A 24329-nucleotide genomic window follows, 5' to 3' on the forward strand; every position below is an offset into this window, starting at 1 on the left:
ACTCAGCCCCTCACACCGGCCAGATGCCTGCCAGCATCTCCAGCTTCACATCTTCCCTTTCTCCCACGGTTCAGACAGAAGACCAGAACTGAGTCTTAACTGGTCCACCCTGGGACAGATCACTCCAAATGCAAGGGTTGGAATATACTGAATGGCCAGACTCAGGTTGTGTGCCAGCCCCGAGGCCAGCTGTCTTTGACTTAGCATCAGGGACAGGTGAGAACTTCTCTTGTCAGAAGCTGGGAGAATATATGCTGGTGAACAGAAACAGAAGACGCAGCACAAGACATAGTAACAGGATGATGTCAGTAGCTTTGCCAACACGATTCTTCCAGGAGGAATTCAAGTGTTTCTGAACTAACTTGACAACATAGTCCCATGAAAAGGAACTGGGTTTTGGGGTTGAGCAGACTTGCAATAGAATTTTGACTGTTCTTTTCACCAGCTATGTAATTTTAGAAAAAATCATGTTCTTGAATTTCAGTGTTTTTAATACACAAATTGTCAAAAAAAAATGTGTCCCTTTAGGGTTGTTGTGAGAACTACAGAAAATGCATAGTAAGTGTCAGACATGGTGGTGGGTTGTAGTTTGGTAAATGGAGCCACACGTCTGTGGTCTGGCCTGGTATTAATCTGGCCCGAAGAATTTCAGGAGGGAAAATGGTTCTTCCCGATAATAATATGGTAAATAAACCACGACAGATTGCACATGCCTCCCCCAAATCTCTTTGGAATCACCTCCCTGGTTTTCTGATGAAAAACATAGGAAAAAAATGTTTCCTTCCTACCTCCCACATTTTTATTCTTTTCCCCAACATCTTCCTGAAATTATCTGCAGAATGAAATAAAGTGGCGTAATTGAGGTGACTTTTAACTTTTAAAAAATCTGAAGCACAAAAGTAAGATTCTAGGTGCCAGGACATTTTTTTCCTGCAAGTTCTTAGAGGCCATTAGTGGTTATGTTACACAAAGTGCCTGCAGGCACCTAAAATCAAATTTTATATGGACTTTTTTTCTTTTTAAAACATCACAAGCTACTTTTCTTTACATAGACTTTTTTGTCTTTTTTTAGATCAGTTCTAAGTTCACAGGAAATTAAGCGAAGGTACAGAGATTTCGTATCTATCCCCTGTCCCCACACACGCACAGCCTCCCTCGCTCCCCACATCCCCCACCGAAGTGGCACATCTGTTATAATGAACCCATGATGATGATTGATGCGTCATCATCATCCAAAGTCCGTAGTTCATGTTAGCGTCCCTCCTGGTATTGTACAGTCTATGGGTTTGGACAAATAGATAATGAAATATATTCACCATTATAGTATCATACAGAATAGTTTCACCAGCCTGAAGAATCCTCTGTGTTCTCCCTGTTCATCCCTCCCTCCCTGCAAGTCAACCCCTTGGCAACCACTGATTTTTTTTTTCTTGTCTCCATCGTTTTGCCTTCTCCATAATGTCATATAGTTGGAATCATACAGTATGTAACCTTTTCAGATCGGCTTCCTTCACTTAGTAACGTGCACGTAAGGGTTCTCCATGTCTCTTCATGGCTTGATAACTCATTTCCTTTCAGTGCTGAATGATATTTCTTTTCTGGATGTACCACAATCTATCCATTCCCCTACTGAAGGACATCTTGGCTGCTTCTAGATTTTGTCAATTAGCTGCTATAAACATCCATGTGTAGTATTTATGTGGACATGTTTTCAAATCAGGGTGAATGTCAAGGAGCGCAATTGCTGGATCCTATGGGAAGAGTATGTTTAGTTTTGTAAGAAACTGCCGAACCGTCTTCCAAAGTGGCTGCGCCATTTTGCATTCCCACCAGCAGTGACTGAGAGTTCCTCTTGCTCCACATCCTCACCACCAGTGGTGAGGATGTGTCAGTGTTTTGATTTTTGGCCATTCTGATAGGTGTGTAGTGGTGTCTTGCTGTTACGTTAATTTACAATTCCCTGGTGACATATGACACTGAGCGTCTTTTCACGTGCTTATTTGCCATCTGTGTTTCTTTGGTGAGGTGTCTGTTTAAGTCTTTTGCCCATTTTTTAATTGGGCTGTTCATTTTCTTATTGAGTTGTAAGAGTTCTTTGTGTATTTTGGATAACAGTCCTTTATCAGATACGTCTTTTGCAAATATTTTCTCACAGTATGTGGTTTGTCCTCTTATTTTTTTCATTATCTCATTTGAGGTCATGTGAAATTATTGGTAATAGTGTCTTGGGAAACCACATTCCCTGAGTTTTCTTCATGGGGCTTGCCATTGGATCCTATTGCCTTCTTTGCTGTTTTCCCCTTATCTACTCCTGTCTCTCCATTTTTTGCTGTCATACTTGAGTAAATTCATTGAACAAACATTTACCGAGCGTCTCTGGTAAGTAAGCCATTGCAGTAGGTGCTGGAAATTTAAATGTGAGAAGTGGGTGTGGACCCAAGATGTGTGTCGTGTAGGAATTGACAGTGTTCGGTGAACTGATATTCAAATGAAATGATTGGCCAACAAAGAGAAACTTGATCATCTGGGGCAGCGACTTAAAAATCCACCCTAACTTGGCTGGGCCTCAGTAAGAGACTCCATGAACTAATATCAGGATACACCTCAGTTCCTACTTTGCTAAAATAGAATCCCAGGATTAGAATATGAATCAGCCTTGATTGTTAAGTTGGTTATAGGGTTGGCTGAAGTGCCCCCAGAAACGTTAAGTGGATAACTGAATCGTTATACTTTCATTAAAAGGAAACATCCTTGATTTTTCTTTCTCCTACAAGGATATTCCAGAGAAAGTTACCACCGTAGATTTGGCCAGTGTGGAAAAAGTGTTAAAAATAATAATACTAAATTCTTACCGCATTTTTATGTATCCAGCGTACATGAGTATTATTTAAGCATTTTTATGTATTCAGTCAGCCAGGTAACTTTTACTTTGATCATACGGGGTCTTTGGAGTGACTTATCTCTCTTTCAGTTGGGATAAGGCTGAAGAGAAAATGCCACTTTTCATGGTATTAAGTCATCCTATAAAGCATGTAGAATGATTTGCATAAGATCTCACACCAGTAGGTACGAAAATAACTCCCGATTCATAGTTCATTTTTACTACACATCGAGATAATCTTTAATTTCCTTGTTTTCCCAGTTATTTCTTTGGATTGCCAATTTTCCAACTCTTTGAAAATGTACTTGATTTTCAGTAATTTCAAAATACAAGCAAACATATAAACTTATGACAGAGATGTGATCTGAGCCAAGAGGCTGTTTTTTTTCAAACATGGGCTCTCATTTCCCTGACAATCAGACATATATATTTGCTTGGTTTAGTGGAAACCTTTTAGATTGATACTTACAAAGCACTTTGAAGCTAGGCTACAGAAGTCCTAAAGATGATTAATACATATGACAGATAGCAGCCCTGTGATACCCCAGCGGAGATTTAAGTTGAATACCACTACTCTACACAAAATTAAATACTGATCAATTCCCAGTGGGTTGCAAAGTGCTCCAAAGAATAAGAAAACATAATATAGGTAATTGTCAAGTTGTTTTATTGCTAAAGCATAATACTTTCAGAAACTAACCAAGAGGTAGACAGTGGAAGAATTTCTTCCTTTCCAGCTATCCCTGTTAGTTTGGTTCTTTCATTTGAAATTCAAAATTGATTATTCATCTAACTCTAATTATAGAGAGAAGGCATATTACTGGTCTCAATGGGGGCACGTGGACAGTATGAATACGAGTTTAGTTTTATTATTCAACACACCAGCTATTAATAAAGGTTTTGATAATTTGCATAACATGGATTTGACTTTAAATCTAGTTTATTTGCTAGAACCCTTGTTCAATATCCTGCATATAAATGCACAGCCCAAGATCATGGTTATTTTTAAAATTACAGAGCACATATAAAATACTAGGAATCAACCTAAACTTATATATTTAAAGGTAGAAAAGTCTTCAAGGTAGAAAACTCTTAAGGCCTAAATTTTTACCAAGTAACAGAATTAATAGTAAGAACCCACTTTTGAAGTTTTTGTTAAATATTAGCACTTTAAGATCAGTATTTTTGAAATAGGAAATGGGAAAGATGTCGTAGACTTTTTTTAATGTATCATAGGTAACCACAGATGAAGCTGAAAGGCCAGGCCATTTACCCCCTCAGCACTGTGGTCACCTTTGGGTTCTAGAAATATCACATTTCTTTAATATTTTACAATTAGGTCAAAAGATAATCACTTGATTTTTCAAATACAAGTTGGGTGTGTCCAAAAAGGGAGTTTTGTGTACTTTCTAAAATAAAAATGACTTTTACTAAATTATGGAGAGAAAGATTCATAACAATGTACATTTAAACATTTTTTAAGTGCATTTTTACCACTTTGGCCTTTGGGAATATATCCTAATTCTAGGAATTGATTTTTAAAGGGAGTTATAAAGAAAGGAAAGTACAGACTCACAAGGAATCAGATTGGCACCACATCACCAAGATCCGCGAGATTAATGCAGACTTCTTCTGCCTTATAAATGTCGTTAGCCTTTTGCTAGGACATCACCTGCTAGCTAAATTTATTTTGAAGTAAAGTCGAATCGTACAAGGTTTAAAATGTAAATGGCGTTCCTCTCAGGAATTGCTTAAATACAGACCAAAGTTCTGCAAGGAATACTCAGGAAGCCTCTGCGTTCAAGATCATTAAATCTGTGTGAAACGTGTGGCTTCCAGAGAATTTGGAACCGTGGTTGTCTCTGAATTTGTAGTAACATCAATAGTGTGTGCAGTCAGCCATGTGAGGTCACGTCCGGAGCGATTTTAAATATGTGAAGAATTTGGGAGCCATACCATCTCTGGGGTGACTTTGGGATAACGTCAGGGAGGCAGAACTGTTGGGAAGGATGGTAATTTAATAAGCAGATGCCCACCCATGTGTATCATATCTTATTTGGAGAATGGCTTTGAGAACAGAAAGAGGTTGGTGAACTAAGGCCTTCTGACGGTGTATTTTATGTGTCAACTTGGCTGGGCCATGTGGTACCCACAGAGTGAGTCACACATGCTTTGGGGTGTTTCTCTGAAGGTGTTTTTGGATGACATTTACATTTAAATCATAGGCTGAGTGGAACAGATGGCCTTTGCTAAGTGGGCCTCATCCAATCACTTGAAGGCCTGCATAGAACAAGAGGATGACCCAGTGAGAGGGAACTCTCTAGCTGCCTGTGGATTTCATCTGCAACCCTGATCCTTCCTGCCGCATGGCCTTCAAACAAAAACATCAGCTTTCCCTGGGTCTCCTGCACCATCGGTCAGCCCACCCTGCAGGTTTGAAACTACCAGCCTTTATAATGATGTGAACAAATGGTCGTAATAAATCTCTCTCTCTCCCTGTATATACATACACATATATATTTCTGTTTCTCCGGAGCACTGACTTACACAGGCTTCATGGCTAAAAAGGACCTCTAAGGCCAGCGCTGTGGAGGGAATCCTGGCAAACCACATCGGGCCATCACAGGAATCTTGGCACGTCTATCTCAATAGCTGGTGACAGGGCTTTAGTATTTACAGCCACAGAACAATCAAGATCAAGTAACTTCCCTGTTCTTACTCAATGTTCACCAAATCACTTCTCAGAAATGAACATCCCATGGACCTAACAGCGTAAAAATGTACCCAGCCTACAAGGTTGAGGACCTGACACTCGAGAATAATGAAATCATCTCAGTAAATGACAAATGTAGGGCTCTGTCCGGAGGCCAGTCTGACTGGCCAAAGCCACTTTCCTTTGCATGACCTTGATGGACACATCTTAACGTCGGAAAACTCAACAAAATCCTAAATCTTCTTTGCAAAGTGTTTATTTTCTTCAGATGCATTAACGGGTTTTATGAACCACCATGACGTCTGGTTAGTGTTTTAATTATTCAGACTGAAGAATGGCCGCAGGGAAAAACGTACCTACAGATAATTTCCAAAGCCGTCCATCTTTAAGGCCTTTTGAGAAAGCTATAAAGCTGGGGCACGAGGTAATCCTTGTAATGTCCATCGATGAAACCTTTTCCACTGTTGTGCACAAACCAACAGGAGACCTCCGTCCCAAACACTCTGTCTGTTCGGTAGTCTTTCTGCAGACCTCTGCAAGGAAAATGGCGCACGGGGTTAGAACACGGTCCAAGGCTTGGCCAGCCTGCGGATCTGGAAAGGAGACACGCCCCCTCGCTTGCTGTTCCTAGAAGCGCCTTCCTTCTAGCGCCATATCTGCTCGCCCAAGTCATACGGAACATTGTCTGGACAGAGAATAAGCAGCATATCCTTAGATGATTCCAGTAACCCTTTGGAGAGTGACCAAAATAGACTTTTCCAGCAAGGTAAAGAGTGCAAATTAATGTTCAGTTGGAAAGAAGGCAGGAATCCAACACTGAAGTGACATGGGCTAACCTCACATGTCACCTGCAGAATGCATCGGAGATGCCTCCCATCTTCCCTGGGTGGGTGAGTGTTCTATTTAAGGGCAATGCCAGCTGTTTCCGAGAAATTCATGCCTTTCACTTAAAGGACAAAGCAGCCAATGATTTAAAAAGTCATAGGGCATATTGTCACTAATGAGCTTTAAAATATATACGACAGTGCACGGCCCCAGGTCAACTCAGTGTCAGTCGTGTGTCGCAAGGTGCTTGCAGTAGATGAACTTGAGGCCCAACATTTACCTTTGTCATTAGAAGATAGCAGATGTGTGTTTACTAACCTCAGAAAGCTTATCTTATGATTAACTGTGCTCACCCTTTCTTTATCAAACGAGCTCACTGACGCCCACTGGTAACTCACTGGTCTCCTAAGCTGGAACCAGGGGAGTGGTATACTTTTTTTGTTTTTTGTTTTAAGATTTTTATGTATTTATTTGACAGAGAGAGAGAGAGACAAGCAGGGGGAGCAGCAGGCAGAGGGAGAGGGAGAAGCAGACCCCCCACTGAGCAGGGAGCCCGACGCGGGGCTCAATCCCAGCACCTGAGATCACGACCTGAGCCGAAGACAGACGCTTCACCGACTGAGCCACCCAGGCGCCCCAAGAGCTCATCGTTTTACTTCACAAAGCGATGTGTGGCGGTGCGTACGGCTTAATTATGACTGCGATTTTATCACTCACTTACGTGGAAGCCAATGACATTCGTGTGCAAAAAAGTCATTTCTTATAAAGCCAAGTGGATTGCTTTGTAAAAACTCTTAAAAGGCAAAAATAACACCTGCTTTAAAATGCTAGCAGATACCACAGGGGAGACCGCTACTGTGGATTAGGAGTGATTGAAAAGATTGATAAGGATGTTAAACTCAGAATGCTTTGTGATATGGGATTCTCACTTCGAAACCAAGCCTGCGGATATGGTTTGTGTGAGAAAAGCTACACAAAAATGCTTTTGGTAGATTCATTCTTGAGAAGAAGGCGGCTCCAGTCCTACGTAAATGTGTCCATTCATTCTCCAGCACTATGGTTCACAGGTTTTGTTTTTTGTTTTTTTTTTTAAGATTTATTATTTATTTTGAGAGAGAGAGAGAGGGAGGAGGGGCAGAGGGAGAAAATCTCAAGCCGACTCCACACTGAGCGCGGGGCTCGATCCCACGACCCTGAGATCATGACCTGAGCTGAAACCAAAAGTTGGAAGCTCAACCGACTGAGCCACCAGGCGCCCTGGTTCACGGGTATTCTTATGATTTCCTCCTTTATCAGCTTTTTCAGTAACCCAGCTTGTGACCATAGGGCTAGTAATGCACGACGGTGAGGCCAACAGCTTAATCGCCCTGGGCCTTCAATGGGACCTACTTGTCTAGCTAGTCCTTGTGTGCATTGGGGCTGGCCTGCCCACGGCGTCCTTATGCCAACGTTGTGTATGTGTCTCTTCCTGATGAACCGTTCAGACTGACACAGATCACGCTTGCGAGAGCTTTTCTTGCTTCTATGTTACTGTGTGAGCTTAATCCCGGGAGGCGCGCTCTCCGTTACTGTTGTATGCCTCCAGTGCCTACCTGGTGACCGTCAGCGTGTGTCCCTTCACCTCCATGCTCGCCTCTGGCTTCTTGGGGACCTTCCCCGGTCGTTCATTGAAGATACGAATCTTTGGCTCATGCATGAACTGGCCTAGTGAGACAAAGCCCAGACACGGATTTACACGGAACCCGAGGGCAAATAAAAAAACAGTCTCATTGTCATTTGACCCAAGCTGCATTTCGGTCCTCCCTCTAGAATTTCTAGGGTAGAAAGACATATTGAGAAGAGCAGAGCGATGGGAGGGGTGGGTCCTTCCCAAGAGCAAAGCTGCGCTGCTCATGCCATGGTCATCTCACATACGAGGCTGACCTACTGGACGGGAAGTGGACCGGAACGCCCGCCCTGATGACGGGGTGAGCACCGGCCACACGGCTCAGATCCCAGGGACAAGGTTTGGGATGCCACATGCTTAAACAGTTCCTGAAAAAGTAGAGAATGTGAACCTAGACGCCCCTCTTGTTATCACTTCCCAAACCAGTTCACCTCTCTTCAGTCAGAAAAAAAAATCTTCCAGGTAAAATGGAAAGTGTCTGTTGCTCCTCTGTTTGCCCGGTTTGGGAGGATGAAATCCTGCTTCTGGGAAAACCTCACCGGCAATGGCAAATGGCGTTGGCTAGAGCACGACCGAGGCCCCTGCACTGCTCTGTCGGGCTGCACGGAGCATGTCTGTTACCTTCTGTATATTATGATCTGACATCGAAAACCCTGACCGGCCGGGGAGAGACTGCCCCTCCCAGGCCCAGCCAATTCTGAAAGACAGCAGAGGACTCGGGAGCGTGCCTGTGATCTGCACGCGAACCATCCCAGAGCCAGACCTCCTCTAGCTGGCCCGGAAGCCATTCCAGGGCCAGGGGCCAGGTAAGTACACTGCCCTAGAGCCCAAAGCCTGCTGAAATGATTCAAGCTCGCCAATCTGGACCCACCCCGCTCTGCCTTGTCTTCCCACAGAAACCCAGGAGAGGCTCTGGCCGAGACCTGTTGCATCGGGTCCCTGACTCAAACCTGGCCTTCCTCCGTGGGTGGCCCTGCAGGGCGGGCCACGCCTCTTTGTTTCTAGGGGAAACTGAGTGACAGTAAAGGTTTCTATCAATGGCATTGACCCCCTGTGTCCTCAGTCACCTGTATAAATCAAGACCCAGGCACAGAGCGTGGCCCCAACCTGTCCTTTGGGTCCAGACCTGCCACTGTCCAAGTTCTAACCTCCAAAGTTGCTCGAGACTGAGACCCACGTGCCACATGGTCAATCAACACCATACCTATTAGCCCGTGTGCTTTAGGAGAAAACTTGTTTGTGGGGGGAATGTAGATCCCCAGAAAGTCTACATTGATTGGATGCTTCTTCCAAACGCGATGGAGTAAAACAGAGAAGGACATGTCTTTATCCAAGGTGATGGTCACAGTTTGCTCCTTCTTCACAGAGACAAGCACCCTGGGGCGAAAGCCAAAATGGAGTCAACGTTTCTAGAGCACACTGTCTACGAAGCCATCCCTCCCTCCGTGAACCTGAGCTCGCCATCCCGCCCTGGACGATCCCACGAGTGTTCTAGGCCCCTCTACAACAATTTTTTTTTGCCACAGAATGTTGTTTTCACTCCTGGCTCCGGAATTCTGTCAGTTTATATAAAACAATGAACAGGTAATCACGGGGAAATATTACTCATAAGACACAATCATAGTGTTTCCGGGCACACTCGGACATGGAGTTGGCTGGGGAGTTTTCATGGATTCATTCACGTATCCAGCACATATTTACCGAGTCCTCACTACACACCAGGCTGCAGGCTGGCGCCGAGACACACAGTGGCCAAAAGACGCGGACTCGGCTGCCGGGAACGGGGTTGTAGGCAACAGCAATCTTTCTGAACCTCGACTTCTTCACATGTAAAACGAGGACTGTAAGTTCTACGTCTCGATCAGGGATTTCTGGATTGATTTATGTAGTCGTGGGTGGAGGACTCACCTCCGATTAATGACGCGAGCTGTGTCAGACCAGGACAGGACGGACACATGAGAGCCCCGGCTCAGGCTGATGGTCTCGGTGCTGATTTCTATTTTCATGTCTTCACTTTGGAAATAAAATCCCAGTGTTCCGAAATAGGTGCTGAGTTTTTCATTCTTGGGTTTCTTGGCACCAATGAGCTGCCCGTTGACCAAAATCCCTGGAGAAGGTAACATACTTTTTTTTTCTCTCTCTGTGTGCCATTTTTTTGCGCATGCAGGCACCATAATTCAAATTTACCAAATTCGACGATATGGGAAAATTACTACTTTTTTGCTTCAGGACTTACATAACATTTTTTTCCTGTGCAACTCTCACTTTGTTACTGCGTCTTATTATACTTTAAACGATTTATACCACAGTACGATCTGCTAGTTGATACTCCGTCTCTTAGCTATTCTAATTCCCTTAGGAATATATTTATAATTCATTTCTCACTAGTTATCAGCGTTTGAAAGGTACAGGACTTCTAGTAAGGTGGGAAAGAAAGAAATCCCAGGTAGTGACAGTGAAGCATGACGATGATCTGACTGCCTCTTTCAAACACAGCATCTTTTTATTTTACCTGATTCTGGATCAGAAACAAGGTTGAGAATCTTTCCAGGTTCTGAGTCGATATTGAAACAAATATTCTTTTTGTTTTGGGGCAGGTAGATGATGAAGTGTGGGTCATTTTCAACTGGAAAATACACAGAGAAAATGAAATCAAACAAACTCACAGAAAGGAATGTGACATAGAGCAGTACTTGATTCCCGAACGTCTTTAACTTCACAAGAACAAGCATTTACGGCGTTTCTCCTAGATGCTAGGTTCTGTTCTAGGTGTTGGGGACCCAGGGGTCCAGACCCATTGTCCCTTCCCCATGGAGCTTCCGTCAAAGTTTAAAGTTATTTTACAAATATAGTTTATACTTATTCTGAAACTTTCACGTATGATCTAAGCTAGAGATAAAACAATGAATAAGAAAGACACAAAGAATAAGAAAAGCACACATATGTATACACTATGTATACATATATATTACGTATGTATATATACATACACTGAGTGTTGTATAGATAGATAAAAAGATATGTATTTTTAAGTAGCTATGCACAATACATAAAAATAAAGGAGACATAATATTATTTGTTGGCATACAGATGGATATTAATCAAGTCCAGGAGCAATGAAGCATCAAGCTACTCTCAACAAAGGACTCCTTTGCTACTGGACAACCTTATTCTGACTGATCCTTCTTGTTTGTTTGTTTGTTTAATCATTCAACAAATAGTTGGTGAGAAAAAAACAACAACTATGTCCAAAGCACCGAATTGGGCAATGTTTGGTGTAGCTATAAGTAAGACATGGTCTTATAAGACCTTCAAGAAGTCACAATTTAATGAAGGAGTGACCAAGATTCTCCCCTTGACCAAACTCCACTTAGGCTCCTCCAACCTTTTCAACTCGGCCTCAACTTTTGGACTTGCATGTTTGTCTCTGCACTGTCCAATTTTAGCAAGAATCCTAGGAGGTTGGTTTAGCTAGAATCCCCACCCTCCATATTGAGCACCCTTGATATCTAACGGGGTTCCTCATCCCCCACCGCCCTCCAGGCGACGTCTGATCGTCTGGCTGCCTTCAGCAAGAATCTTGTTCGGTCCGTTTCACCAGAATCCCCCTTACCCCTGATGTTTCCTCTGAGGGACTTTGCACCCAGTGTGCCATGCTGTATTTGGAGCTGAGTCCAATCTTCTCCACCCAACTGCAAGACCCCATTGTGGGGGTCCCCATACCCATCGTGATGGCCCCCCTTGAGTAAGGTCTTCCTGACCGTGTGTGCTCTAACGAATATTATGAATAATTTTTTTCCTTCACAGTTTTTCTCTCATAGAGACAGACACAACCACTGAGGGAAGAGAGAATAAAATAAGTGACAAAAAATGGCACAAACGCAACGCTTGAGGGTAAAGATGAAGGGTGACCAGCCCCGCCTGGCCAGTTGAGAAAGGCCTGTGAAGGAGTTCACAAAAGTGTTGAAGCTAAAAGAGGAAAATGACACAGGAGAGACGGAGATTTTATTCTGAGTGCACAGCTTGTGGTATAAAAGTTGGTGATTTGTTTGCAAAGTACCTCAATGTAACTAGGAGATGGGTTCTTGAAGAATGTAGAAAAAGACCGAAAATGGGGGTCATGGAGACAGTTGGAGCACGACGCCAAAGAATGGAGCTTAAAGTTGGGGAGCTATTTGAAGTTTTTGAGAATAAATGTGACATGATTTGATTTTGGGGAAATTACTTGTCATGGTGTAAGTTAAGTATTAGACAGTGGACGTGGGAAGATCACTCAGCAGCTAACGCAGCAGTAACCCAGGCAAGAGATGTTACATTGAATGGGAAACGGGACGGGCGCTGGAGGGAAGATTCCAGAGACCTGTGGTAGAATCCACAATATCTGGTAACTGAGCACAGAGAACAATTCAGATCAGCCAGGCTTCCAGCCTGAGTCATTAGAGGCCCCAGAGGGAGGAAGGTCTGAGCTGTAAGAACCACAGTGGTTGTGTTTTCTAGAATAAAACCGAAAGAGCAAGCTTCCATTCATTGAGAGGCTATTATTGTTTTCTAGATCTTATCGCCAAGTCCCTTGCAAACATTAACTCAACTAATTCTCATCCTATCCTCACAGAGAACAGGCCACCTGCCCGAGGTCACATTACAGAGTTAGTGCGTGACAGAGCTATGACCAAAGCCAAGCTGTCCAATGACAAGCCCATTCTCCCACCCACTCTGATACACTCGTTCACGTCAAGTGTGTGTTTTGGGACATGAAATGGAAGATAAACAGATCCAGAACAGGAGTTCGATCTGGTACTTCTTTGCACCCCTCACTACCAAACTCTCACAATGAGGTCAATAAATACTTGGTTAATTGATTTTGTGGTGAGCTGGGCACTAGAGGGCATCGTTAAAACACAGAACAAAGGTTCTCATCTCCTTTTCAATTAAAAAAAAAAACATTTTGTTATGATAGCCTCTTCCCTTACACAAATACGGTGTTTTGAAATACTTTTTGAAGGACATGGCTTTTATTAAAGATAATGAGTGATTTTGCCATTTTAATTAATCAAAATCCCACTCATCAGACCTGCTGGTAGGTAACCACGTATCAGTGAATTGATACCATTCTAGACAGCAGGAATGAGGCACCATGTTTAGTTTAGTCTGTGCAGGCTTACATTTAGATCAGGCTGAAGGTAGATTGGGGCCTCCCATGACTAACTTCATAGATTCCTGAGGACCCGGGTTTTATGAGCTTCTACGAGGAACTGACGTTATAACTACCCCACAATGTATCACCACCCCATTTTACAGGTGGGCTCATGGAGACCTAGAGAGGTTCTAGAGTCCGGCCCACTGTCACAGGGGCAGAGTTTGACCCCGGAACTGTCAGACTCTCAAGACTGCATCATACAGCAGACTATATGAACTCGGAGGAAGCACCGCATTCTTACTGGAAAGATCGAAAACGAGGTTAGCTTTATCTCTACATGTTTCTATAGAAGCTTCGGTTTGCAAAGCAATAGTGTGAGGGGCTCATGGCGCCTTGTCTCTTGCTCTGAGAACCACTTGGTGTGGTAAAGATGGCAGTTTCGCCAGCGCTGTAACCTGACACATGGATGCCCTCCCCACGTGTGCAGTGTTGCAAAATTACCACTGGTGACCGGAAGCTAGTGCAGAGCCCTTCAGGAAGCTTCATCCTCAGACGTGCCAGGTGGGACAGTGGAGGGGCCTCTTGATAAAGCATTGCCGTGGATGAGGGGGGAAGAAGCAAATCACTTTTGGCCCATAAAGAATAATTTTAGAGACAAGCCATAGGGGTGAGTTGCATTCACTCTAAAAATTGATTCGAAGTCCTCACTACGTTTTCTCTGTTACAGTATGGTGTTCGGCGAGAGTGGTGGGTGTACAGCCTTGAGAAATCAGTTCTGACAGTCAGAAATGTTCTTGCTAGAAGATTCTGCGTTGCAGGCAGTCTAGAAAAGCTGCATACTTCTAGGAACATCAAGAGCTACTCTGCTATTGAAATTTCAAACAACCCAAGCTGGTGCTCTGGACCTTCCAATAGGGTCATGGATGTGCTCTCTCTCAGAACATTGAAATGTAGTCTTTTCTAAGAAAAAAGGAAGGAAAAGAAAGTGTGCCCAGGCTTTCTACACAGGGCTAGCTAATTGCTAGGCAGCCGTAACCTCGGTGGGGGAAAGGTGGCAAATATCAGATTAGGAAAGGGAGAGAAACAACAGGAAACCACATTAAAGTTATTTTTGATTGTAAAATATATAGCGTCTCATCTTTAATACTAACTTTTATTTATTGGCTATTATGTGCTAGCCCTTTCAAATGGTTTCACAGAGTCAACAATCTGGCTGCCTAAGTGTAATTATGCCTATTTTCAACATTTAGGAACATTAAGTAACTTACTTAAGTTCACACACAATCTCCGAAGAGAATGTTCTTTTCACTGATACCCCATTGGCCCACCTCGCCTGAGAAAAACATCTCTTCCATTCCCAAGGGTTCACCTCATACAGTTGGAAATAGAGTGCTATGGACAGGATTGTACCCCCAAGATTCATACGTTGGAGCCCTAACCGCCAACATGATGATATTTGGAGGTGGGGCCCCCATCATGAGATTCGTGCCCTGTGAAGAAGAGACACAGGAGAGCTTACCCTTCCTCTCTTCGGGGCACACACAAAGAGGTCGTGTGAACACACGAGAAGATGTTGGCCGTGTGCAAGCCAAGAAAATGAAATTTACCCAGCTGGCACCTTGATCTTGGACGTCCCTGCCTCTAGAACTGGGAGAAACAAAAGTCTGTTGTTTGGGCCAGCTAAGCTAGGTTACCTGGTTATGGCGGCCCAAGCTGGCTAATACACAGAACTCTCTTCTCTCACTGGAGGTCAGCGATGCCTATAGAAGTCACCTGGTTTACCAGGACTTTTTAAATGTATATAAACGCTCCACAAGATTGTGATCCGATTGGACGCCAGGACGTGAAAGCGGTGGTAAAGGTCTCTTACCTCTCATCACATGTGGGGGAGGAGTTGCCTCGAGCACTTGAGCTCCCAGCACAGGCATTGGGATCATTGGTGTCGGGGAAGGGTTGACCCAAGATGGGACAGAACCGGGAGCAACCTTGCTGCCATAATACAGGGCCCCTGTGTAGAAAAACCCGTAGCCATTAGTTTCCAAGCTTACTTTTCCATAGAGATTTCTTACAACGTCAAGAATCCGTGTTATGCAGACCGTAGAGGTTCTCGGTGAAGGTTTGCTCCCATTACTTTTATTCCAGAATTGTCTCTCTTCCAGCTCCCCCTGTCTTTATGCTGTGTAGGCCTACTAGAGGGATCTCTGCAGAGACTGGGACCGGGGCTGTGGGATCTGCCCCACAGAAGCTTCAGAAGGGCCGCACGTCTTCAGCGTAGGCCGGGGAGAGGATGTCCAGGCCAGCCCCTGGAGAAGCCGTGGATTACAGTCAGCCTCTGCCTGGATCCTTTCCTATTTCCTCACCAAACAACAATTTGCACAATTCAGTTTCTCAGCCGACGAGTTTCTCCTACTGGTTACAACAAGTTCATTTTGCTTTTTGATATACAGACAGGCAGCCTTCTGTCTTCAAGAAAACAAATGACAGTTCACCTAGGCGTTTTATCTAGGCAATATAAAATCACTTCTAAATGCAGTTTATCTAGGGCGAGTTTCTTCCGAGATAAATTCAGCTGTGGAGCCCCAGGCTGGGATGTCACAAGTAAGAGCTCCTTGAACCCTGGGCCCCTGCAGTAAAGCTGGCATCTCACTTGGACAAAATTAAAAATGTGGAAAGCGTTCCCTCCAGGGTATGCAGGCCCTTCTTAAGACTGTTTCAATAGGACTAGTTCCTGAGAAAGGGAGGGCAGGAAGGTTTAGATAAGCCAACGTCTTCTAAACTTGGCACGTGTGCCCCTGAGCGCACCTTAGGACTTTCCACAGGACGCAGAAATCGTGGGTTGGTTTTGTGGCAATTTTGAGGTTCTCAGCTTCCACGTGTACTTCTCCTAAGAAAACCCCCTTGTCCTAGTTTAGAAGTGGAAGACATGCTCTCTCACCAAAAACCTCCCGGGAAGGTTAGGGTAGTGCTGAAAACTGGAATGGCTCCAACCCATTGCAAGGGACACAAATCCGTTTGCAAGTCAGACAGTTCCCAGTTCTTTGCTTTAAACAGAGTTGAAGTAGGACCCGAGCTGTCATGCCTTAGATCATGAAAAATAATTTTTGCTTACTAGATCCTATGTGAGTTTGGCATATACCTTTGAAGAAGTTTTATGTGAGTGACAGTTGCTATGACCAAATTCATTCCATTCCTGTCTACTTACCTATGTCAACAAGATTTATCAGGGCTTACGCCTATAAAATTTTTTTTAAAAGATTGATTTTTAAGTAATCTCTGCACCCAACTTGGGGCTCAAACTCACAACCCTGAGATCAAGAGTTGCACACTCCACAGGCTGAGCCAGCCAGGCACCCCTAAAATTTTTTTAAAGTAGAAATGACACTGAATCTGATCCCTTTTAATCTATTAATAAATAACATATACCCATAGATACTCGAAAAAAGAGTCACTTTTTTTTTCTCATTAAGAGATGATTTTCAATAAAATTTTACTTAGGGATATTGAGTTTATAATCCATGCATATTATTTTGACCAGATATCTACTTGTAGTAGTTTTAATAGAAGTCAATCTAGAAAAAAATTTTGAACATCAGAATCTAATGGTCACAAGAAACAGAAAAACATTTAAATTTGTAAACATTTTTCTTGCAGAGAAACAGGATGCTCAGTGAAAGGCTTTCCTGCATGACGGTGTGTTACATTGAGACATCATTCTGCCAGGAATGAAATACCAGCTCAACTAGAAAAAAGAACAATATAAAATTTCCAATAATTAAAATAGAATTTGTTCATGTACTTTTTTAATGGATGATGGAGAGTACCAAGTTAAGTATTCCCTGTCATTGGATACACTTAAAACAGTGATGTAACAGGTTTATTTTAAATGTTCAGTGTTGGGACACCTGGGTGGCTCAGTCAGTTAGGTGTCTGCCTTCCACTCAGGTCATGATCCTGGGGTCCTGGGATCGAGCCCCGATTCAGGCTCCCTGCTCAGCGGGGAGCCTGCTTCTCTCTCTGCCTGCTGCTCCCCATGCCTGTGCTCACTCTCTCTCTCTGACAAATAAATAAAAAATATTTTTGAAAAGTTCAATGTTTAAAATATACCCCAAATTAAATTCATTGCAACTATTTAAGCATAGTGAAAAATGGCTAAATGTTGATTTAAACAATGGGTGCAGGGTTGCATAGGTCTTCAAAATTACTTTGGGAGTTAAGTAAGCAAAAGTTCTAAGACCACAGCAATAAACCATCCCAAAGTAAATTGACAGGAAGAGCTCGGGCACATGGGGACCCAGGGCTGGGAGCAAGAGGTGGGTTGCGGGGGAGAAGAGCAGAGGTTGGAGGACCCTGGTGCAGGCTAAGAAAGCTGACCTGTCCTATTTCTCCACCAGGCAGAAGCACTGACCTGAGCAGCAGGAATGATCCGGCGGGGGAGAGTCTGCCAGCATGCGCTCATCCCCGGCCTCGTTCTCAATCACCATCGCCGTGAGCGGGGTCACTATGTGATGTTCCAGAGACATCTGCAGGATTGTTTTTGTAATTTTCCTTTTGGCAGCAGCTGTCGGAGCCAGGCTTCTGTATTTGGGAAACAGAGGCATTCTAGAACATTACTGCACGGAAGTCCCACATCCTACCACTTCCGGGCTCAGCCAGGACCCTGGGGACCACAGATAAAAGAGGGCTAACTGGCCCCCACGAAGCCAGGATTTTATTGAGCCATGCAGTCCTAAGGATTTTTTTTTTTTAAGAGACTTTCTTTTTCAGAACAGATTCAGGTTCACAATAAAATTGAGAAAGTACAGAGATTTCCCATATACTCCCTGTGCCCACACACCACAGCCTCGATCAATACCCCCCACCAGAGTGCTGTATTTGTTACAACCTATGAATCTACGCTGACATTTCATCATCACCGACGTCCACAGTTTCCATTCGGGTTCGTTCTTGGTGGTGCACATGCTATGGGCTTTGACAAACGTGTGATCGCACGTATTCACAATTGTGCTATCATACCGGACACTTTCACTGTCCTAAAAAAACCCCTGTAATCCACCTGGTCATCCTGACCCCCAACCCCTGGCAACCACTGATCTGCTTGCTGGGCTAGTTTCTGAGAAATCGATCTCTAACTTTGGCAATCCACTGTGTATCTGTAATTTTGCTGCGAATGCACCCAGGATGCTTCTGTAAAGGGGCAGGCATAGTTTCTGCTCACTTCCAAGCCACAGCTAACGCCCCGTGTCTGTGTTACAATCTTCCTGACATCACAGATTTTCTCTGTGAGTACAATCATTCAGCTGTGTTTCATTTCTTCCTGCCCTAGTTCAGAAGACTGCTCCGTCTTCCTGGGAATCTGATGTGACGGGTGGAATGGGGCTCGGGAACGGTGATTTTCTGCTTCGGCACCTGCTATGTGACCCTGCTGCACGTGGTCCACGAACTGTGCATTACTCAGAAGTGTAGTTGTTACACTGTACAGGGTAAGTGGAGGTCGGCTGAGAAGCCAGAGTTGAAAGAGAGAGCCATTATGGAACCTGTCCTTAGATGATACTAGAATCGCAAATTTCTCTTTGGACAGTAAACTTTTCAGAAGTAAATGCAGATGTGCTTCTGATACTCCCAGCAACACGGATGAGTCTCCCAGACATCATGTTGAAGGAAAGAAACAAGAAACGTCCAAGACAGATTACATCATTATAAGAAGTTCAGTCACAGAAAACTAATGGATGGTGACAGTGATTTCTCCTGCAGGGGTGGGGCAGGGGCGGGGGATGTTCTGTGGGAAGGAGAACAAGGGACCCTTCAGAGAGGACAGAAGTGTCCTCTCTTTACATTACATGGGTGACACATCTAAGAATTCATTAAAATGTACACTTAAAATTCATGCACTTCGCCCACTTTTTGTATGTTATGCCTCAATAAAAAGGAAAAAGGAGTGAATTCAGCTGTACTTAAAGTGCTTGGAACCAATGGAAATTGACAATCCAAATCCCAAATTAATTTGCTGCCTTTCTTGGTTCCACATCCTGTTTGCGTATTACTTCAAATATTCGAGGCAAACCTCTTACTTTTGCAAATCCCTGTTATGTGTACTCTTTTCTTCTTACCGCTCAGCAAGAAGTTGGTTGATTGTCAGATAGGCCCATAACTTCTTGGTGAAATCAGGATCTGCATGCTTGTCTTTTGATAGAAAATCCTCTAAGTCCTCCATTTCGGCCAGAGTTTCCAAGACTAACTCCGTGTTAGCCTGGATGATGGAAGATTCAGTTGAAAGACATCGGGAGAGCAGAACTATAGTTAATCAATCCACATTTTTCCTATCTACTGTGAGTGAATCAGGGCGCTATGTAACTTCAAGGGAAATGCAAAATAATTCAAAAGAATGCAAAAAAGGAAATAAGTGCATACATCCAAGGTTTGGGATTGGCTTTGGGATGACAAGGGAAGGATTGACAGAATGGTTTGGGGACCAAGGCATAGATATTCTCACGCCTTCCCTTTCACTTTATTGCTTTTATTCCGCATGCAACGTTCTCAGAATGCAAGATATTAACCTGTTAATTTACAAGATGCGTAGTATCGAGGGACCAGTTAATATTTTTAGAAATAAGGAGATAAGTAAAAGTACCGAAGTGGCAGTGATGATGCTCTGTAATTGCTCCAATTTCTCAGGGGTATATTTTCCTGCCACCACGATCTCTGAACCTCCAAAGTAGTTGTGGAAGCTGTTTTGAGTGACATCCGATACTGAGAAGTGGGGATAGTTGAACTGAACATTCCGGAGCAATGGAGTAGAGACCTGGTTGTAGAATTTCTACAATTCATAAAAAAAACAGAGAAATCATTATTTTCATACTACTTCATCGGTCTAAAGCACTTTTTTAAGAGGGGGGAGGGGCAGAGGAGAGGGAAACGGACTCTGACTGAGGGCTCTATCTCACAACCCTGAGGTCATGACCTGAGCTGAAATCAAGAGTCGGACACTTAACCAACTGAGCCACCCAGGTGCATGTAAAGCACTTTTTGCTGAGATTCCCCAAATGCTTGGCTGGTATCTCTTAATTTATTCTCACAGGATCTCTGTGGAAAGCTATGGGACAAGGAAAATTCTCACAATTATCAGAAGAACTGAGATATGGAGAAATTAAAAAATTGTTAAGAATAGTACCCTGGACTTGAGAGCCCAGCATGTTTTTTTCCATTTATGACCAGCAAAAAAAGCTCATAAATACTCATAGTAAGAAAAGTCAGCAGGGTTGATATTCCCAAATTATCCCTTACCCCTTTCCTGTCCCCAACTTTAAATATGGTGACCATGGTACCTGGAATTGACAGAGGGTGGGGTAAAGTATGTTCTTCTTCTCCTACGTCTTTTTCTTGTCCGTTGAGTCAAACTAAAAAGTAATTTCTCTCCTTTAACCTCAAAGCTCACAGGCTATTGTTTGCTTTTACAGGCTATCATGTTGCATTATAAAAAGTTGGTACCGAGATGCCAACGCACTTTAAAAGGGAAACAATGGCCATGATGGTAAGGAGCACCAGTTGTTTAGCAGGACTGGAGAGCCCAGAAGCTTTGATGATGCCTGGAGGACTTGCTTAGGGAGTAGGGAGGGCGTGCCCATCCCCCTCCTGCTTCCCATCTCACTGTCAGTGCAGAGCAGATACACACGCGGGGTGGGGTGAGAAAGGAATCGAACACTTTCTGATTGTCACGGCTGAACGTAGCTGAAGTGATGACAACTGTGACTTAAATTTGGCTAGTTGAATGACTATGAGTGCAGGAGGAAGAAAGAACAGAAAAAAAGCGTTACTTTGAGCTGGGAGGATGTGTCCTGGTTTCCATAAATCCTTTGAGCAATTCCACGGTTTTCATTGGATAGTCTCTTCAAAAAATCGTAATCAACGTCAAATCCTATCCCCAAGCTGAACAAGGCGATATTGTCTCGTATGTTCTGCTTCACGTTTTTCTGAATTTTTGACAATTTTAGTTCACCTAAAGTTGATGACGACAGAGAGGAAGAGAAGGAGAGCCAATGTTATAGGAATATCCACGGAGGGCTGTTTAGCAAAATTTGTCAAAATAAAAATGCACTTACCCTTTGACCCAGAGACTCAACTTCTGGGGTTATTCTTACAGCTGCACTCACACGTATGGGAATGACATATAGGCAATCGTCCATAGCAACATTATTGGGAGTAGCGACAGATTGAAAACAATTGCACACCAGTAAGGGGGTTGGTTAAATGATGCTACATCCAACCTGTGAGCTTCTCTGCAACTATGCAGTTATTAAAAAGAGCAGGGTAACTCTCTATGTATTTATACTGGATGATCTCAAAGATACATTTTTAAGGGGGGATAAACAATGTAAAAATCGGTGTATGTGGGATGTATTTGCATATAGGCAAGCATATGTGTGTGTGTGTGTGTATTCACATGTCAATGTGTATATATGCATATGAAATATACACACACACACGGAATATCTCTGGAAAGATACACAAGAAATTAACCAAAGATTGCCTCCGGGGACAGGAACTGGATGGTTAAGGGACAGAAATTAGAAACAGACTTAGTTTTTTGCTATGTTTCCTTTTCTTCCCTATGATTTTATTCTCAAATTGAGTTTTTAATTTTTATTATTTGTTATTATTATTATTTTTAAAGGTTTTATTTATTTTTAAGTACTCTCTACACCCAATGTGGGGCTCAATCCCACAACCCCAAGACCAAGTCACACACTCTACCGACTAAGCTGGCCAGCTTAATTTTTATTTTTTTTAAGATTTTATTTTATTTTTTAAAAATAATCTCTGCACCCAGTGTGGGGCTCGAACTCACAGCCCTGAGATCAAGAGTCACATGGTTCATTGAGTGAGCCAGCCAAGTGCCCCTCAAATTGAATTTGAGAAGTAATCTGATCTGAGAGGGAAGAAACACTGAGTCAACCACAAATACTACGTAACAACTCCCATTCTAGTCTCGCTACTAATAAAACGGTTGCTTTTCGTCTAAAACTCTAGTGGCCACTGTCGTGATTGGCCCACCGGTCTTCCTTCCATCAAGCTGTGTCGGGTACGGGTCCTTGTCTACGCGGCAGGCTGCAACCCAATCTAGCATGCACTCTAGTATTTGCAGTAGAAAGACACAGATGAAGCAGGTAAAAATGAGAGCCCATGATAGAAGCCAGGAGGTGCTGGGCCATTTCATGGTGAAGAACGCATAACGTACAGGATATATCAGAAAGAAGTCCTTTCTCCAGTTGCCGTGAGTGACTGAGGGAATATGGAGAAGGATGGAATAGGATGGAGAAGGATGGAGACCCCAGAGGTTTCTGGAGACTGGGGACGGACACGCTCATCCCACACACTCCCGTATGCCGCCTCACGTACCTTAAGTTGAGGGAATAAATACAACAGCATACTATCACAATTCATACGCAAGCTTCCCTACATAGTGGAGGCGAAACGGGAGCTTTCAAGAGCATCACCAAAAAATGTCTGGGACTGGATTTCAGAGGGGTGAGTGCTCCAGGCCCAAAAGAAGCCTCCTTTTAGAAAGCATGGGGCTACAACGGTTTAGAAACTCAGGCAAGTGCCATCAGATTTCCCATTTTCAGCAAAGCACGTTTCCAAGAACCAAGAGTAAAATATTTGTCACTAGAAGATTGAAGTGCTACTTGCCTACTGTTGGGTCGCCGTCAGAAACCAAAATGATCAGAGAGACTGATTCAGGGTCCAGCATTCCCAAATTATTGGCTTCATTCAAAATAAAGATGGCGCGCAGGAGGGCTTCGTTGATATTTGTGCCTGTTAAAGTAACACGATGTGCTGTTCTGTTATGTACGCTCTCTTTGCACAAAAACCGTCCCATCCTGGGTTCAGATTTGTCTGCCTGGTGATTACTCATGCATCGTTTATTTAGTACCCAAATCCTTCGAATGTTTTCCAAGTGACACAAATTTCCCCCAGGCTGGTCAAGATTCCCCAGTGGAGTAATATTCACTTTGTAATAAACTATTCCCCTAAACAGGAATTCATCGTTTCAAAGCACCCATCTGTCATTTTGTTAAACACCAAATTGAAGGTCCCTAAATCAGCCTTGCTGACATGCTGGAACACTGGTCTGGGGACAGTTGCATTTTTGTATAAGAATAACAAGAAGGCTAGTGTCACTTGCTGACACCCTTTTCTGAGACAGATTGGAACGGTTACAAACTTGTGTGGGATGGGTTACACCTTGTACTTCCACAAGAAATTAGTATTCATCATAGAATAATACATGCATTATTTAAGGAAGGCATTGCCAGCCAGGCAAAGACCACCATGGTAGGGAATGATACTTCCTAAGTGAATGAAGATTTGAACCCTATGAGCATTTCTCACTGGACTCTAGGATAAAGTTGCTCACCTCCACTGGGCTGGATTTTCTCAATATATTTCTTGGCATCCACAATCTGTGTTTTAGTAGCTGAAACTAAGTCATTTCTCCAGGTTCGAACATTGTGGTTGAAGTCAACCACAGAGAATTGGTCTTCAGCTCTTAGGTCATCCAATATGGTCCTCATTGCCTCCACCGTCTGTTTCAAAAAAGGATGAAGAAGGGTCTCATGACATAAGCTCTAAGCCCAAGAAGAAAGGAGGAAGATCAAGAATTCATCCTGTCTTCTTACAAGTACCAACTCAAGCTGCCCTTCTTCCAGAAGACCTCCGAACCCACCTCAGTCAACACTGACCTGTCTCTCACTTATCCTGAACATGTATAGTCTGCATTTTGATACTCAAACTTCTACTGTTTTATTTTGTTTACACGACCACTTTGACTAGTCTCGCTTTTGGTTAAGAATCACAAACTTCAGGTGCCCATTTAGTAGTGCCTGGAATGTATTTCTCAAGTCCAGCTACTCACCCTCTCTCTTAAATGACTACTTCTCATCGCCTCTCTCTTCAAACTACCAACACCTCCCTCTTCCTGTCTCAGCTCACGACCTGGATTCCAACTTCACTGGGGACTAAAGCGGTCAGAAGAAAACATGCCCAGTCTCGCACCCTCCTGTCTGGCGATCTAGGAGAACTAGCAGGATTTCTACTGAATGCACATCCCATC

General features: G+C 43.4%; 1 protein-coding gene across 1 annotated transcript in view; it reads right to left on the bottom strand.

The window, feature by feature from the left end:
• Positions 1-3846: 3846 nt before the first annotated feature.
• The window catches only part of ITIH2 (inter-alpha-trypsin inhibitor heavy chain 2), a 38068-nt gene continuing 17585 nt past the window's right edge, over positions 3847-24329 (bottom strand). Inside the window, exons 10-21 of the mRNA XM_040645443.1 lie at positions 23634-23802; positions 22907-23032; positions 21034-21215; positions 19851-20036; positions 19330-19469; positions 17628-17797; positions 15093-15230; positions 10598-10711; positions 9994-10192; positions 9290-9462; positions 8012-8123; positions 3847-6127 (exon numbers count right to left, since the gene is read on the bottom strand). Of these exons, the coding sequence (XP_040501377.1) occupies positions 5980-6127; positions 8012-8123; positions 9290-9462; positions 9994-10192; positions 10598-10711; positions 15093-15230; positions 17628-17797; positions 19330-19469; positions 19851-20036; positions 21034-21215; positions 22907-23032; positions 23634-23802 (1857 nt within the window). The 3' untranslated portion in view covers positions 3847-5979. The remainder of the gene's footprint in view (positions 6128-8011; positions 8124-9289; positions 9463-9993; positions 10193-10597; positions 10712-15092; positions 15231-17627; positions 17798-19329; positions 19470-19850; positions 20037-21033; positions 21216-22906; positions 23033-23633; positions 23803-24329) is intronic.

Source organism: Ursus maritimus, unplaced genomic scaffold (assembly GCF_017311325.1).
Source record: "Ursus maritimus isolate PB19 unplaced genomic scaffold, ASM1731132v1 scaffold_31, whole genome shotgun sequence".
NCBI lineage: Eukaryota > Metazoa > Chordata > Mammalia > Carnivora > Ursidae > Ursus > Ursus maritimus.